General features: G+C 46.6%; 1 protein-coding gene across 2 annotated transcripts in view; it reads right to left on the reverse strand.

Annotated features, from left to right (window-relative positions):
- SEMA3C (semaphorin 3C) overlaps nucleotides 1-16,395 on the reverse strand; it is a 275,215-nt gene that overhangs the window by 142,338 nt on the left and 116,482 nt on the right. For both annotated transcript variants that reach the window (XM_069627800.1, XM_069627799.1), the window contains exon 3: nucleotides 8,986-9,146. In XM_069627800.1, coding sequence (XP_069483901.1) covers nucleotides 8,986-9,146 — 161 coding nt within the window. The remainder of the gene's footprint in view (nucleotides 1-8,985; nucleotides 9,147-16,395) is intronic.

The following is a 16,395-nucleotide window of genomic DNA, read 5'->3' on the forward strand; positions in this document are numbered from 1 at the left end:
GGAGACATCAAATAAGATACCCTGTCCGGAAGACTCTCCTCAGAATAGTCACAGTCACTGGTGTCGTGCATGTCACAACTTGGGGTTCCAAATAAATATGTAACATGGGATGGCAATGTAGAGGAGGAGCCAATTGCCTCTACAGGAAGTCCTGCCCCCATATCTCCTTGCCTGTGAGCCACGAGATATCCTGTGTTCCTGAAAGTGTAAGGGAGTCGCCTCTGTACGTTGTCTATTATTCCAGAAGCAAACACCCCAGTTTGGTCTCTACCCACGTGATACATCATTTTGAGGTGTTCTCAACTAATATACATCACAGCAATGATGAGTGCCATTAGCTCCTCTGACCATTAGTGACTTCATCGATCCATGTGCTTTCTTTGCTGGTTGCATCTCCATGGCAGAGCCTTAGCACCTCATCGTCATCATCAACGCTTTAAATAAGCAGATCCGTGCTGAGGAAACTAATAAACAAATTGCGCCCACCGTGTTTCCTGCAGCTTCAGACTTTCTCATTCTGTGTTGGGCAACTTTGTCAGCCACCTTGATCCATGATGGCTTCCCATGTCTGTTGAATAAGTTTGCTTACATGCATTTTTTTGTGTTATATTACTGTAGGTGGTGGATTGTGTGATATTTTAGGTAAGTGAACATGTGAAGCAAACTGCACTCATGAAGATTTAGACATGAAGAACATCTATTGTACATGCATGAACTTGTAAGCAGTATACATATATGGAGCTGTCATTAGATCTCCTCCAGGACGTTCACCTCTTCTGGCACCACTCCTGAGTACGGTCGATGTGGCCGTCTCAGTGAATACCATCTCTCATGTTGGGGATATGATTGTGGTGAGGGGACAATGTTCCTAGAAGAATGTGTCATCTATAGTGTTGCCCCCTCCCCCACCTATACTACACGGGAATTATTATTCTGACTCTCGACACTACCATAGGCAAATATGCCACCTCATGAAATATGCCAATGCTTGCTTCAGTTTTCCACCAGGTTGGCATTTCATACACCTAAACTTGCTCATGGTTTCTTTTTTGCATCTTGTCTCACCAGCATTCAAATATTCTGCTGGATGGATATTTGATTTAAGAATGGACTTTATCTGTATTGGACCACTTTGTATTCGCAACCTTGTAACTATCACACAGTATACCAGTCATCGGTTTGCACCCATGTTGGTATGACCGGGGTGCCCAACGACCTTGGCCAGACTCACTGGGTGTTCACAACATTTCCAACTCTTGGCGTGCCTTTGCAACCAAGCCTCTTCACCAGATCAACTTCCCATATAATGGCAACATTTTCTGCAGCTCCACAACCACTCGACAGTTCACCTCTGTGGCCTGGACCGGAGACTGCTGCTTCCCAGCACGGCTGCACCTCCACTAGCTGTGCTGGGACTCCGAGTTCTGCCACGGTCCCTAAAGTGTGTCCACTGCATTTATTCAGCTTGTACTAGCCAACACCATCTATGACTGTTGACGTGTCATGATATTAGAAAGGATGTCATGTTTTCTATAAATCACCCTGATACTAACATCACAATTGCCAGAATAGACAATATCAGAGTCTGACTCCTCCAATTAGGTGTTTGTAGTACACCGTAGAAAAATGTACAAGACTGAGATCTTGACCAAAATTTTCTAAAATGTTGAGAGAATGCTGATTTACCATTATTTTTGTATCTGTGTTGTGTTTTTTAGCAAGATCATTGTTATATGAGTTTGACAGATGAACGTAGTTTTTAATACATTTTCAAATATCTGTTCTTTTGCTAATGGTCATTTTTGACCATGTGCTTCATGCAGTTAAATGTACATAATAATGACTGACACGAACCCTCACCTCTCTGACAGTGCGTTGGGAAGGTGGGTAGCAAGTGAGGAGTATTGTAGTATTGTGTAGTGCCTTATGGTCGCCCAGAGACCACTGTATTATTGCGTAGTGCCTTATGGTCGCCCATAGACCACTGTATTATTGCGTAGTGCCTTATGGTCGCCCAGAGACCACTGTAGTATTGTGTAGTGCCTTATGGTCGCCCAGAGACCACTGTATTATTGCGTAGTGCCTTATGGTCGCCCAGAGACCACTGTATTATTGCGTAGTGCCTTATGGTCGCCCATAGACCACTGTATTATTGCGTAGTGCCTTATGGTCGCCCAGAGACCACTGTAGTATTGTGTAGTGCCTTATGGTCGCCCAGAGACCACTGTATTATTGCGTAGTGCCTTATGGTCGCCCAGAGACCACTGTATTATTGCGTAGTGCCTTATGGTCGCCCAGAGACCACTGTATTATTGCGTAGTGCCTTATGGTCGCCCAGAGACCATTGTAGTATTGTGTAGTGCCTTATGGTCGCCCAGAGACCACTATATTCTGACATCCTCTAGGCAACTAGCGCCTTGCACTACTAGAACCATCGCTGCTCAGTCTCGCCTCCCTCCACGTGCACTACAGAGTATTCCAGCATGCTACCAGGGCTGCACCACCAGATTAGCACACTACTACTCATAGGCGCACTCCTCGCCAATGCAATATATGAACGACACTATCTACACTCGTGCTTACCTAGCCCCAGCATCATGATGCAGTCCAACACAAATTCGACACCTCACCCCAGCCCCAACACCGCGCATCCTCACACCTCTACACCTAATAGCTGCACCAGACTGTGCAGACTGAGGACACGCACACTACCTAGGTCCTTCTCATCGCAACACATCCCAGCATCACTCAGAAACTATAGATTAGGTTCTCGCACATCTGTCTCTCACAACCTTGTGGGTAGGATTCCCCACATCCCCACACCGTGTTCCAACCTCACACCCACCACTATACCATCCACCCCACCCAACTTCAAGCTGAAAAAACAAACGAAACAGCGGCCTCCCAACAGAAGTCAGGTAGCACCTACACTCAAATGCGCATTACTTAACACTCGATCGCTCACTGCCCATGCCTTAGAAATCAACGAGCTCATCTCCAGCTTCGACCTAGATCTGCTAGCCATCACAGAGACTTGGCTGCATGAAGCCTCAGGCCCCGCCATTACCCTAGCTGTACCAGTAGGCTACTCCATCCTTAGACAAGACAGACCTACAAAATCAGGGGGAGGGGTTGCCATAATCTATAAAGACATCCACCATATCAGGCCCACACCCCACACATGGGAAGGGAATGCAGACATACTATCGGCCAAACTATCCCTCTCTCACAACAACACCATTAACATTCACGTCATCTACCGGCCTCCAGGACTCCCAACCGATTTTCAAGGGCAAATCACGCATATTCTCAGCGAAAACCTAAAAAAATCCACCAAAACCTTACTCCTAGGTGATCTTAACCTAGGCTATAATGACCCAAAGGACAAAACAGCAACCTCCTTCCTCAAGGACCTCTCCAACCTAGACTTCACACAAAAAATCCTGTCACCCACCCACTCCAAAGGCAGAACTCTTGACTGGCTGGCCGACCATAACTGTAACTCCTCTATCACATCCAACACATTCCTCCCTTGGACAGATCACAGCTGCATACAATTCTCTATCCCTACGTTACCTACCAGAAAAACACCAGTACATAAATCCGCCACCCTAGCCAGAAGCTCCAAAAAGTTAACTGCAGACAATCTACTCCCCCTTCTCAACACCCCATGCCTCGCCCCTCCTTTCCCTCAAGATCCTAACATCCTAGCAGACATACTCAAGGATACGCTCACCAATGCTATAAACTCCATCGCTCCTCTAGAAGAGAAAAAAGAAAAAAAATCTTTCCACTCAAACGCATGGTTCACAGAGGACCTCCAAGCTCTGCGTGACAAAAAGCGCCAAGCACTTAAAAACTGGCAGGCCAACCCATGCGACATCACCAAAGACTTATTCAAAGTCACTGCAAAAAAATACAAAACCGCCATCTTCAATGCCAAATCTGAATCATACAACCGTCGAATACTAGACTCAAAGTGCCACTCAAGAGAACTCTTCTCTATCTTTAAAGAGCTCACAGTGCCTCCCACTTCCTCTGACGAGATCATCAAGGATGAAGGCTGGTGCAACAGTATCCAAGCCGCCATGCTCAACAAAATAGACCTCTTACAAAACAAAATCCGCGACCACTACAATACCTTGCCAAAACAGAGTCGACACTTAGATTCCCAATCCCATAGCAAAACCACTAACATTCCCAAATTTGCCTTTAAAGAAGTTTCAGAACTAGAAGTCCTGGACATACTGAAACATCTGAAACCATCGACTTGCAAAGCCGATACATGCCCCCCTAAATTAATCAAGGACTGCGCTGAACCACTTGCCCCAATCATTACCGCATTCATTAATGCCTCATTCAAGTCCTGCTCTGTCCCAGACAGTCTTAAAGAAGCCTGGGTGCGCCCACTTCTAAAAAAGCCCACTCTCGACCCCACGATGCCTAACAATTACAGACCTATAACAACTGTCCCCTTCCTTCTCAAGATTCTAGATAAAGTGGCACACAGCCAAATCCAACTATACCTCGAATCTAACTCCATCCTAGGCACCAGACAGTCAGGCTTCCGCAAAGGTCATGGAACAGAGACTGCTTTGCTGGACCTAAAAAACCAAATAACCAAGATATTGGACAAAGGTAAACCCGCCCTTTTACTTCTCCTCGACCTCTCTGCGGCATTCGACCTAGTGGACCACAAGACCCTCACCTCACACCTCTCCCACTCCGCACATTTCTCTGACCAAGCCACCTCCTGGATAACCTCATTTCTTGAAGGGAGGGCCATGAAAGTCTTTTCAAACATTTCGAGCGCAACACCATCCATAATACACTGCGGTGTCCCTCAAGGCTCCTGTACAGCACCTACGCTTTACAATCTATTCACTAAGCCCCTATTAGAGAAACTTGATGCACTTGGGATTGCCTACACCAACTACGCCGACGACACCCAAGTGCTCCTCCCTCTATCAGGCTCATACCACAAAGACGCCCTAGCTCTAAAACTCATATATGCCACCATTCAAGCCTGGATGGCCACTAACGGCCTATGTCTTAACGGGGATAAGACTGAAATCCTTATCCTCGGCCAAAAATCCACACTGGCCAGGCTAGACAGCTGCTATGCCAATTTCAACATCGACAACTGCACTATCCCAGTCCTATCCTCTGTGAAAACGCTAGGGGTCTACATTGATGCAACCCTGTCCATGGACAAACAAGTTAGTGCCATTGTCTCCGCATCTGCACTAAGCACTAAACTCATCAACGCCATTAAACCATTCCTTTCCAAAGAAAACTGCCTTTCAATAGCAAGAGCTACCATAGGCGCTAAACTTGACTATTGCAATGCACTTCTAGCCGGCACCTCTGAAAAAAACCTAAACAAACTCCAGGTCACCCAAAATAACGCTCTAAGAGCAGCATTAAACATCTCCAAAAGGGACCACATCTCACTGGCAAGGCAATCAGTTCACTGGCTCCCTGTCAAAGAACGCATCACCTTCAAGGTACTGACTACTACCCACAAATGTATCCACCACACTGCACCATCATATCTCTCAGACACCATTCTCAGACAGACCTCATCCAGACCTACCAGACTCTGCTACACTAACCAACTCACTGTACCACGCATCCACAAGATTACAGCCGGGGGGCTGGGTTTCCCCTACATAGCACCAAAACTTTGGAATAATCTCCCCCACGCTCTAAGAGCAGAAGGCTCCCTCACAGCGTTTAGAAAGAAACTCAAAACCTCTCTCTTTAACTAAAATTCCTCTACCTACTGCCATTCAGGCACACACTGCTAACTATTGCTACTGCCCAAACTGTATGCATGTATGCCTCTGTATGCTGTAACTAAGACGCGCTTTCCCTGTAACCAGCGCTATTCTGTAACCAGCGCCACGATGCCTCAGGGCTGATTCTGTGCGCTTAACAAATGCGAATAAATAAAATAAATAAATAAATATACGATAAACACAAGCAAAGTGGAAATAAGTGATTCTGCTCAATGCACTTACTAAGTGATTCTGCTCAATGCACTTACTAAGGGATTCTGCTCAATGCACTTACTACCATCTATGACTCCACATGTCTTCCTCCACCACCTCAGTGAGGGGCAGGGGGCATGCATTTTATCATGCTCTGGGGCGCTCTCCCCTATGCTATGTGTTGACCAGTGTCATCAGCATGGACCTGTAGTAACCAGTGTCACTCTCCAGACATGGATCCATGTGCCCCCTAAACCAGTTTATGTGTCTATGTACATTTCCATTTCACGCAATTAAAGTAAGGACAGGATAAAGGCCTGATTCATGGAACTGTTTTATAATGGCACACGGCCACAGTGAAACGTTCTGTGAATCAGGTTCATGGCAACATTCCACAGCTGTGCAGCAGTTCTGAAGAATTTTGGGTAGTATTAAGAGACCATTTCTGTGTTTATGCATTGCAGTTCCCAGCGATGTATACATGTAGACCGGCCCCCACCTCTTACCGCCCCCCCCTTCCCGCCTCCGTGTATCAAAGCTGGAACACGGAGAGACCCCAGACCCCACACCCCACGTCCTATTGACTTTGCTTCCAAACACAGTAAGCCTGAGATACCCCCGATGATTAAGGGGCTCCGCACTGATTGGGAATGTGTCTGAAAGTCGCAATGCATATACCAGCAAATAAAAGTATGTGGCGTCCTTACAGTTCCTATATTAGGGTGCAAGTAGGTTCTTACTGTGCGCAACTCTTGCGTCGGTTCCCCGCCCTCTGAATCAGAAGCGGGCGTGTGCTGTTCCGGAACAGCTGCAGACATAGCTCCAGGCCCCTGCTTGCAGTGGCGCCTCTACCCGGTGAAGTTGGGTCATGCACACATTTGCATGCAAGCTATTTGCGCTGTGTGGCAACATAGTACCAACGCCTTCTGGGCACAGACAATGGCAATGAGCCGACTTATAAACTGTTGGATCCATAAATGAAGGGGGCATGATTTCTCTTTCCAATGTTTTCTCCATCATCCAACCACCACACAGCATGCAGCCACACAGCATGCAGCCACACAGGATGCAGCCACACAGCATGCAGCCACACAGCATGCAGCCACACAGCATGCAGCCACACAGGATGCAGCCACACAGCATGCAGCCACACAGCATGCAGCCACACAGCATGCAGCCACACAGGATGCAGCATGGATATACATCCGCCTGGCTGCAACACACGTCTCATTGACGAGCTAATGCACTTGTGGATTTAGGCATCGGACACCTCCACCGCAGCCAGATCAACGCAAAAGATGCCCCTGTTTAATGCGCTCAAATATTTGGCCACTTCACTTCTGCCACCACGGTCTCTATCCATCACAACAAAAATTAGAGGAGGCTCTGGAAAAGGATTTAAAAATACCATCGGTTCAACCCCTCCCGAAGCCTAGAAGTACCATTAAGAAAAAAGAATGAAGGGATGAAGGGCTTTCAGACCTCTACTGCACAGACCTTTGCACTGGTTTGAGAGCAGAGCATTAAGATTCTCATCATGGACATCCAATCCATAGTTTGCCCATCAGCTGGAAGTCAAGGTATGACTATAGCAAGCTCTCCACATAGGCCTCAGACCGTTATATTCCTGTGTGTAAGGCTAGCGCTGCGGTCAACGGCGCAAGTCAATAGCACATTTATCGACACATTCGCGAGTCAGGAAAGTATTGTTGCCAGAGTTTTCTAGGTGCCAATTTGAATGTTGTGACTTGCTTCTGCATCCACGTTTTCACACGCTGGAAATATCATTGATAATTTAATGCAGGGACACTTCACAGTTGACATGTACACAGTACCGTGTGTTCTCCCACGTTGCATGCCATGGGTTACATACTAAAGACATTAGGCATGCCTTTCTTCAAGCAAAGAACGTCTTCATACAACCAGGATCTGACAAGTGATCAGCACTGGGAACTTTGCCTCGTGAACCTGCTCCACCATAGAGTGAGTATGCGCCTGCCAATATGGAGGCAAAGTGTTTTGTGTACAAAAGAACAGTACTGAGATTCTGAGATCCAAAAATACCCCCTCCTTCATGCAAATCCAGTGACCCCTGAAAACATGTAATCAACAACCATGGAACAGGTAGGAAAATGTTGATTTGCGTCCATGAGCAACATTATCTCCCTTAAAAGTTTCATGTTCACATGCCCCAAAACAACTTTCACCAGACAAAAACAACAAGGGCAGGAGGTGGGTGCTCTAAACAGTGGCATGGAGGACAGCCATACCCAAGTGGTATCTTAAATGCTGCTTGAAAGTTAGAAGTACCCAACAATGTAGGGGAGCAGGTGGGGGCCTCTACTCTAGTCCCCACACCTTCACACCATCCGATGGGAGTATCAGACGAAGGGCTACCATTGGGAATCCATGCATGAGTTTATGTGACATATCTACACTGCGTCGATTGTACAAAAGATGATATGCACTCAGGCAGCCATTCACAAGATATCCTTCTTAGTAACTTCCCTCTATTGCCTCAACGTGAGAACGGCAATTACCTGAATGTAGGGAAGGGTCCACGCAGGGAAGAGTCCACGCTAACCTCTGGCAGGTAAAGATAAGTTGGATGTAATTCCCACCATATCAAAGTTCTGCCTCTAACTGTAGAGTCCAGGAAGAGGTACAGGGCCCTCCTCTCCCTACGGCCACATTGATCGGCCCCCTGCTCCCTTGTGTCGATCCCTTGTAATTGGCTACCAGTGCTGTGCACTCCCCCTATGATGTATGCATCCCGAGTAGAGTGCTTACAATTGAGTTATCATGGATTGGGTTTAGGAAACCAAGGAATAGAAGACTACAGCATGCGTGGTTCCCTCCACTTGGATTGGACACCGAGGCGTGGGGATCAAGTGCAGCCTGCATCTACAAGAGTGGACCTCGCATCTCCTGAAAGATCGCAGACTGGCCGTGAAGCGTTCTCCTATGCAAGTACCGCCAGAGCTGAACTTACGCTGAGAGGGTCCTGGCTGATGTTATTAATACTCAGAGACAGGATGTGGTCCTTGGCACCCACATAGATGCGGTCCTGGTCCTCATCCATCAGCAAGATCCTGTAGTCCAAAGGATTCTGGGAAATGCTGTAGTGCTCGGAAGTCTGCGTGTCCTGGAGCTCTGCAGGGGAAAACACAGGAAGAAAAGATGAGCCCATAACGACTAAGATCGAGCAAATATAATCACTGCAACTAAGATGACAACAGGTGTCAATGGGAAACTCTGCACGAGGCAGGAAATAAACCACTCTCCACATCAGAAACTGTGCACGAGGCAGGAAATAAACCACTCTCCACATCAGAAACTGTGCACGCTCGACAATTAACTGGACCCAAACCTCCCAAAGCAATAAAATAGTTTCCATAAAAATGTGAACACATCTGGCCAGAGCTCTCCGTCTACGTTCAAATCTATTTTTCTTGGCTGATGCTTGGAATTTCAGTGTTTCGTCTGTGTAGGATCCACAGAAGAATGAAAATGAAAAGATGGCAAGACGATTATGTACAATGCTACAAACCCTTAAAGGCGGATATGCCAAGTAAAACGAAGATTGGGAGGCCTGTGTAATAAACATTTGTGATGCCCCCGTCTTTGTTGGTATGGGCAGTGGTGATATAAATGTGGTGCCATTACGTCATCCATTCCAAAACACAATGTTTGCTTCCATGGCACTTGTCACAGATTAGTGCTGTCTCTTGCACATAACTACATTGCAATCCGATTCGTTGTCAGCATTCTTAAAAGAAGTCGAATTGTTCGAGTAGGGGAGAGATACATTTGACAAAATGACTGCCACTGTAATAGTGCTTTCCTCACGTTGCACACTTCCTGCAGCACAGAGCAGCTGATCACAATAGCCATCCAGAAGGAGGCCGATGTCCGTCCCTTGAAAAACCATTTGCTTCCAGCATGCGGGTGTTTCGCATGAAACAGAGGCAGAAATATTAAGCACCATTTCTCAGCAACAATGCCAAGGAAATTGTGCTTTAGCACCTTGAAGCCTCCTATGTGCTAGATGGAATTGCCATGTTCCTTGAGTCTGTGTGGTTATTCCCAGCCTGAGATCATTCTTTATTAAAGTACTACGTTATTTAGTACTTAGCATACAAAGTAGGGCAATCTGTTGGGTATGAGTGCGTGAATTACTGCTTGTTACTCAAGTGTGACGATGCATATACTTGTATAAAACATTTGCATAATCTATGACGTCATCCTACGTGGCTAACTAGAACCCTGTTGAAGGGAGGGATTGGTTAAGGAAGCATATTGACACCTATACATACCATAGGTACATAATTGGATTGGCTGCCCTTATGTGTTGAGCACACCTTGAACCATCATACATGTAATACTGATTATAGTGGACACATGGCAGCGGGTTGATCTTTGCAACATTGTATAGCATGTAGCTACATAGACCCTCTAATTGATTGGCACGCTTACCCAACCTTGGACTTTAGCCTCGTTAGCAGTACAACAGCAAAATGAAACTCTGGTGCAGACAGTAACATCACACTGCACCCCACTTTCACAATAAGTTCATCTGGTCTCATCGGTCATGCCCCAAGACACGGCTTCTCCTTGGTAGTTGACCTTGAAAGTTCCAGAACACAGAACAGGCTTCAAGGGAGTGTAGGCACGCCATTACCTTTTTTTGGGCTTAGAGGCCAAATCATTATTTTCAACATCTAAATCCAGTGTGAGGAGACCACAAATGTTCCCTTATCAACCTTCTATTTACTGCGATTGCATTCAATTGTTCTGGGTGTCATTACCCTTCTCGGCCTCTAGAGACTCCTTCTTCGCTTAAAGATGCAGCCCCCTTCATAGCTCTCACTATAATGAGCCCTATGCCTCCCCACACACCCTCATCACTCATCTCTCAATGCCAGGCACCCAACTCACCAGCCTTAGTATTAGACTATAACATCACAAATTCTCCGCCACCCAGCCTTGACACCAGACTTTGTCACCTCAGACATCGCTCAGGTCCTAAGCACTTTCTCTGCTCTCCCACACCTATCACGATCAGAAATACCAGACTAGGCACCCGCACTACTCCACTACTCCACTCTAATGTCAACAAATGCACTGCCCCTTTCTCTCCGCCACCCCAACATGCCTCTACACTACCTCACTCCAGGACCCTCACTCCCACACACCACAACAAGCCACCCCTCCTCATACTAGCATAAACCAAAACATCAAAGGCACACAATACCCTCCACTCAAATGTGCACTATTGAACGTACGCTACCTAGCAGCATGCGCACTAGAGATAAATGATCTACTAGCTACACAGAATCTGGACCTACTATGCATAACCGAAACATGGCTCAATGATGCCTCCTGCCTAGCCATGGCACTTGCCCTACCCCCAGGCCACACCATCCTCAGGCAGGACAGGTCTGATAAGGCGGGAGGGGGAGTCGCCCTTATCCACAAAGAGCACTGTCCATTAGACTAGCAGACCACCGCACATGGAGTGGAAATGCTGATATCCTATCAGCCAAGCTCTCACTCGCCCCCAATAATCTTATCAACATCCACATCCTGTACACACCTCCGGGACTCCCAGCTGACTTCCAAGAACACCTCTCCCACCGGCTCACTAACAACATTCAAAAATCTTCCAAAATCCTTCTACTAAGAGACCTTAACTTAGGTTTCAATGATCCACAGGAAAAACCCACCAAAACTCTTTGGGAGAATCCTAAGTCTGTGAGTTCTTTGGCAAGAGTCCTCACCCCCACTCACTCCAAAGGATGAACTTGGAATGGGTCATGGATCACAATTGCACCTCTAACTTTATCTCCAACTCCGCCGTGCCTTTGACGGACCACACCTGCATTGATGTCCACATCCCCAGCAACCCCAAACCTAAAACACTAACCTATGCTCCGCCCGCCATAACAAGAAGTTCAAAAAAACTCAATGCAGAAAACCTATGACCCTACCTCAAAAACCCCTTCCTAGCACCTCCCTTCTCCACGGACCCTAATATTAAAGATGGCTGAGAGTATGACACCCTCACAAATGTCATAGACTCCATAGCCCCACTTCAAAGCAAGAAATCAAAAAAATCATTTCACTGCAACTCCTGGTTCTTGGACGAACTCCAAACCCTCCGAGCACAAAAGCGCCAGGTTCTGAAAAACTGGCAAACAGATCAATGTGATCTTAATAAGAGCTTATTCAAACAGCTATCCCTCCAATACAAACAAAGCCATCCTTACAGCAAATCTAACTCCTTCAATGATAGGATCACTAAGGCCAATTCCCAAGCAAAAGATTGAGAATAGTTCATTGAAGATTTAGTCATACCCCCGGCCACCACTAACGAGTTAACTAAAGACAAAAACTGGGGCGCCAGCATTCAGACCGCCATGCTCAACAAAATAAAACTCCTCCAGAAAAAAATACAAAACCACTGCACGGGCCTCCCTGACCTAAAAACCAACCACCCGACAAAAGACAAGTGTAACAACTTTATCCACGAGCAATTCACATTCAGAAACGTCGCTGAACATGAGGGTAAGGACCTCATCAAAAAGCTCAAACCATCTCTATGCAAAGCAGACATCTGCCCTCCTCAAATCATCAAGGAATGCGCTAATGACATAGCTCCCCTGATTACTGCCTTCATTAACGCATCATTCAAGACAGGAACTGTCCCAAATAATCTCAAGGAAGCCTCAGTGCGGCCACTTCTAAAAAAAGCCACACTTGGCCCAGCACAACCCAACAGCTACAGACCGATAACGACAGTCCCATTCCTCCTGAAAATTCTAGACAAAGCAGCTCACAACCAGATCCAATCATACATGGAAGCTAACTCCATACTAGGCAAAAGGCAATCTGGCTTCCGGACCGGCCATGGATCAGAATCCGCCTCATTAGACCTAAAAAACCAAATCACACAAATCATGGACAAAGGCAAACCGGCCCTGCTCCTCTTTCTCGATCTGTCAGCAGTGTTTGGTAAGTGTTTGGAGAAATGGGCTGCATGAGTGAGGTGTTGGTTGATCAACAAAGTCAAACAAGCAGCATCTTGGATCACCTCCTTCCTTGAAGGAAGGGCCATGAAGGTCTACTCCGACACAGCAAATGCAGACCCTACTACTATAAACTGCGGTGTCCCCCAAGGATCTTGGACAGCACCCTCCCTCTATAACCTCTTCACTAAACCCCTTTCCGACTTACTTGATTGTCGTTTGCGTAGTTAGTGTATGCCACACTGATGGAGTCAAGTACTCATACCCCTAAATGGATTCTACCTCAAAGACGCCATCCATGTTTAGATTGTAGCATATTGTTTAGGGTGGTGGCAATTAACGGACTCTGTCTCCATTGAGACAAGATGGAAATTCTCATTCTTGGGCTAAAAAACACTATAACAAAGTTAAGCCCACAATACGCCAACTTCAACAATTTCAACATAGACAACTCGACCATATTAGTATCACCATCCGTCAAGACCTTAGGTTAGCGTCAATGTGAACACCTATCGATGAACAAACAAGTCAGTGCCATAGTCTCTGCATCAGCTTTCAGCACCAAACTCATCAATGCCATCAAACCCTACCTATCCGCCCCCAACCGAGTGGCTATAGCAAGGCGCTAAACTCGATTACTGTAATGCTCTCCTAGCAGGCACCTCTGCCAAAATCATCCACAGACTACAAGTCACACAAAATAACGCCCTCAGAGCCGCTTTGAGCATCCCCAGAAGGGACCATATATCTCATGCCAGACGCACAGCACGGTGGCTTCAGGTCAAAGATCGAATCATGCTGAAAATCCTCACCATCACACACAGATGCATCAACAACAATGCTCCCACTTATCTATCTGAAGCAATATCTAGAACCACTCCCACCCGACCTACTAGATCGCAGTACCCAGCTACACACTCCTCGCATCAAGACAGCCCCTGCTGGAGGCATGGGCTTCTCCTACATTGCACCACATCTCTGGAACTCTCAGCTCTAAGGGTGGACAGGAGAAACATCCAGGCTGGCCTTCCACAACAACCTCAAGTCCACACTCCTCAGTTAGTACCATGACTGCCTCTCCTACCACGACATGTACCTTGTAATATAAACACAAATGTAATGACTATTGTATCTTGTATATATCTTGCTCATGACTGTGACACTTGTTACAGTACAAGCTTAGTTCACATCAGTCCAGAGACATTATGTAACTATGTAAATGTTAATAAAACAAACAAACAAACGAAATCCCAAGGCCATGATTTGCATCTGAGATGGGGCTGAAGAAAAGAATCTGCAAAGGTGGATGCAATGAACTATGTAAACTATTTAAGTGGCGAGGAAGGAACTCCCCACGTTGGGGAGGGTCTCGCAATTGAGAATCTAATAAATGTAACTAAGTCGTCTCCCAGATGATTTTTTTTTCCATACTCTGTGCAACACAAACCTTGTTTGGGTTGCAGAGCCTTCCACAGTATTGCTGCCTAATATTGCAGATATGCTCTTTACAACTCTGTGTGTAATCTTTAAAGTGAACATGGCACTGGCCCTCGTCCTCCCTGTATCAAAGTAATATTCGAGGAAACTGTGACCCAGGATTATATTATGGTTACCTGTACTACGATCCAAGAGTTCCGACGCCCCTGGGGCCAGATCCAGGCTCCAGAAAGCCCATGGAATTATACACTAAAGCCGCCGCCACATCTCTCCAATGCTTCCTGGTTTCCTATAACTATTGGGAGGTGGAAACCCTATGAAGCGCTTCCTGACAGGGCCTGAAATTCAGACAATCCCCAAAGATGATTGAGTTGCAGGACCAATGTCTCCAAACCACTGACACGTGCCACACATATGCTACTAACTGCAAACCTGAAGAGCCCACCCAGACCGTTTAACCATCATTTGCTGGAAAAGCAGATTTCTTGGTGATGTGCTGGATTTCACCAGTGATCGGGGTGGTCCCAGCATAAACAGGCCGTCCACAGTTATGCAGGGAATGTTTAAAGTACATGTGACGCAGCCGTTATCTGCTCATCTCGACGGATACACCCAAAGGGAACCGCCAAAGCTTTTGCTTCCACTCAAGATTGAGAACATAAATGGAAAATGCTCAGATAAGACACATGTTTAAATTTCGAACTTCTCGAGTAACGCCGGGCTCCAGAATTCCACACTCCGGGAAATGCCAAACATAGAAGCAGTCGGAGCCTGGGCAGACCAGGCAGAGAGAGAAGTGCGGCCCTGAGCAGAGCCTTCTGGGAATTACAAAATGGCCACCGCGACAGCGTGGTGGGAATAGACCACCTTGCAGGACGAAGGATTCTACGTGTATGCATACACAGCTCCATAGGGTGGAGGGCGTAGGATTACCCCCCCTCCCCGCCACCCTCATGTATCATACTTAGTAACTCGTTGCAAGTTAGATTCCATGAGCAAACTCATAGTTGGTCGATTTACAAGTCACCGAAGGAATTACTTTGGACTTTCCTTACAATGATCTGTAATGACACCATTCACAGTCTACTCCTGGCCCACACGCTGTGTGTACACTTCCTCTACACGTGCACATGTATTCACAAAGCATAACTTAAACCATCACCACGTCTTGCGTTTCAGATGCAGGTTTAGAGGAGCATTTCCCATTTGCAACCTTAATGGTTGCAGACGTCCATATTCCCGCGCCATTTCTAGTTTTGTAAAGCGGAAGTGGTTTGCAACCTATCAGCATGCAGGAGGTTCAGTGAAGCCAATCAGAAGGCTCAGAAGGGGGGCTTTCCCTAGCACTACTGGCACTGGTTGCACACCCCCTGTGTGCCTTCCTAGTTGCCCCACACTGCTGCCTGGAACACACATCTCATCCCCAGGCGCTGCTTCTGGAGCACCAACGCCACTGCCCCCTGAGAAGGGGTAAGCAGCCTTGACATTTCCCTTTCTCTGGGGCAGCCATGAGCAGTTGCTCATAGTTTAGGCTATATAGTGGCACTTGTGCTAGCTAAAACTATTTAATATAATGGATTCCGTTAAGCACAGCTTGGGAGAAATGACATATGAAAAGGGGCACACAGCTTGGAGTCATTGTTATTTGCCCACCCAGTTCGTGTCCCTCACTAACCAAAACAGCATCAAACTTTTGATTAAAGCAAGGCCAGACTTATGGGGAGAACTCGTTGTGAGCAAAGTGATTGCTTTGTAAAGACACTGGCAGTCTTCTGGCAGTTAATCACCTCATCGGAGCTGTGAACCTGCTACTAGTCTAATAGAATAAGCCTTAACAAGGTCTGCCTTTTGCGACTTCCGATATAAGCACCTTGATCGGAATGGAACTACAGTTCCCAATACCACCTGCCCTGACTCATTGAAATGTGCTGGCTATA

The sequence above is a fragment of the Ambystoma mexicanum genome, chromosome 12 (genome assembly GCF_040938575.1).
Source record: "Ambystoma mexicanum isolate Mex_15411 chromosome 12, UKY_AmexF1_1, whole genome shotgun sequence".
Lineage (NCBI taxonomy): Eukaryota > Metazoa > Chordata > Amphibia > Caudata > Ambystomatidae > Ambystoma > Ambystoma mexicanum.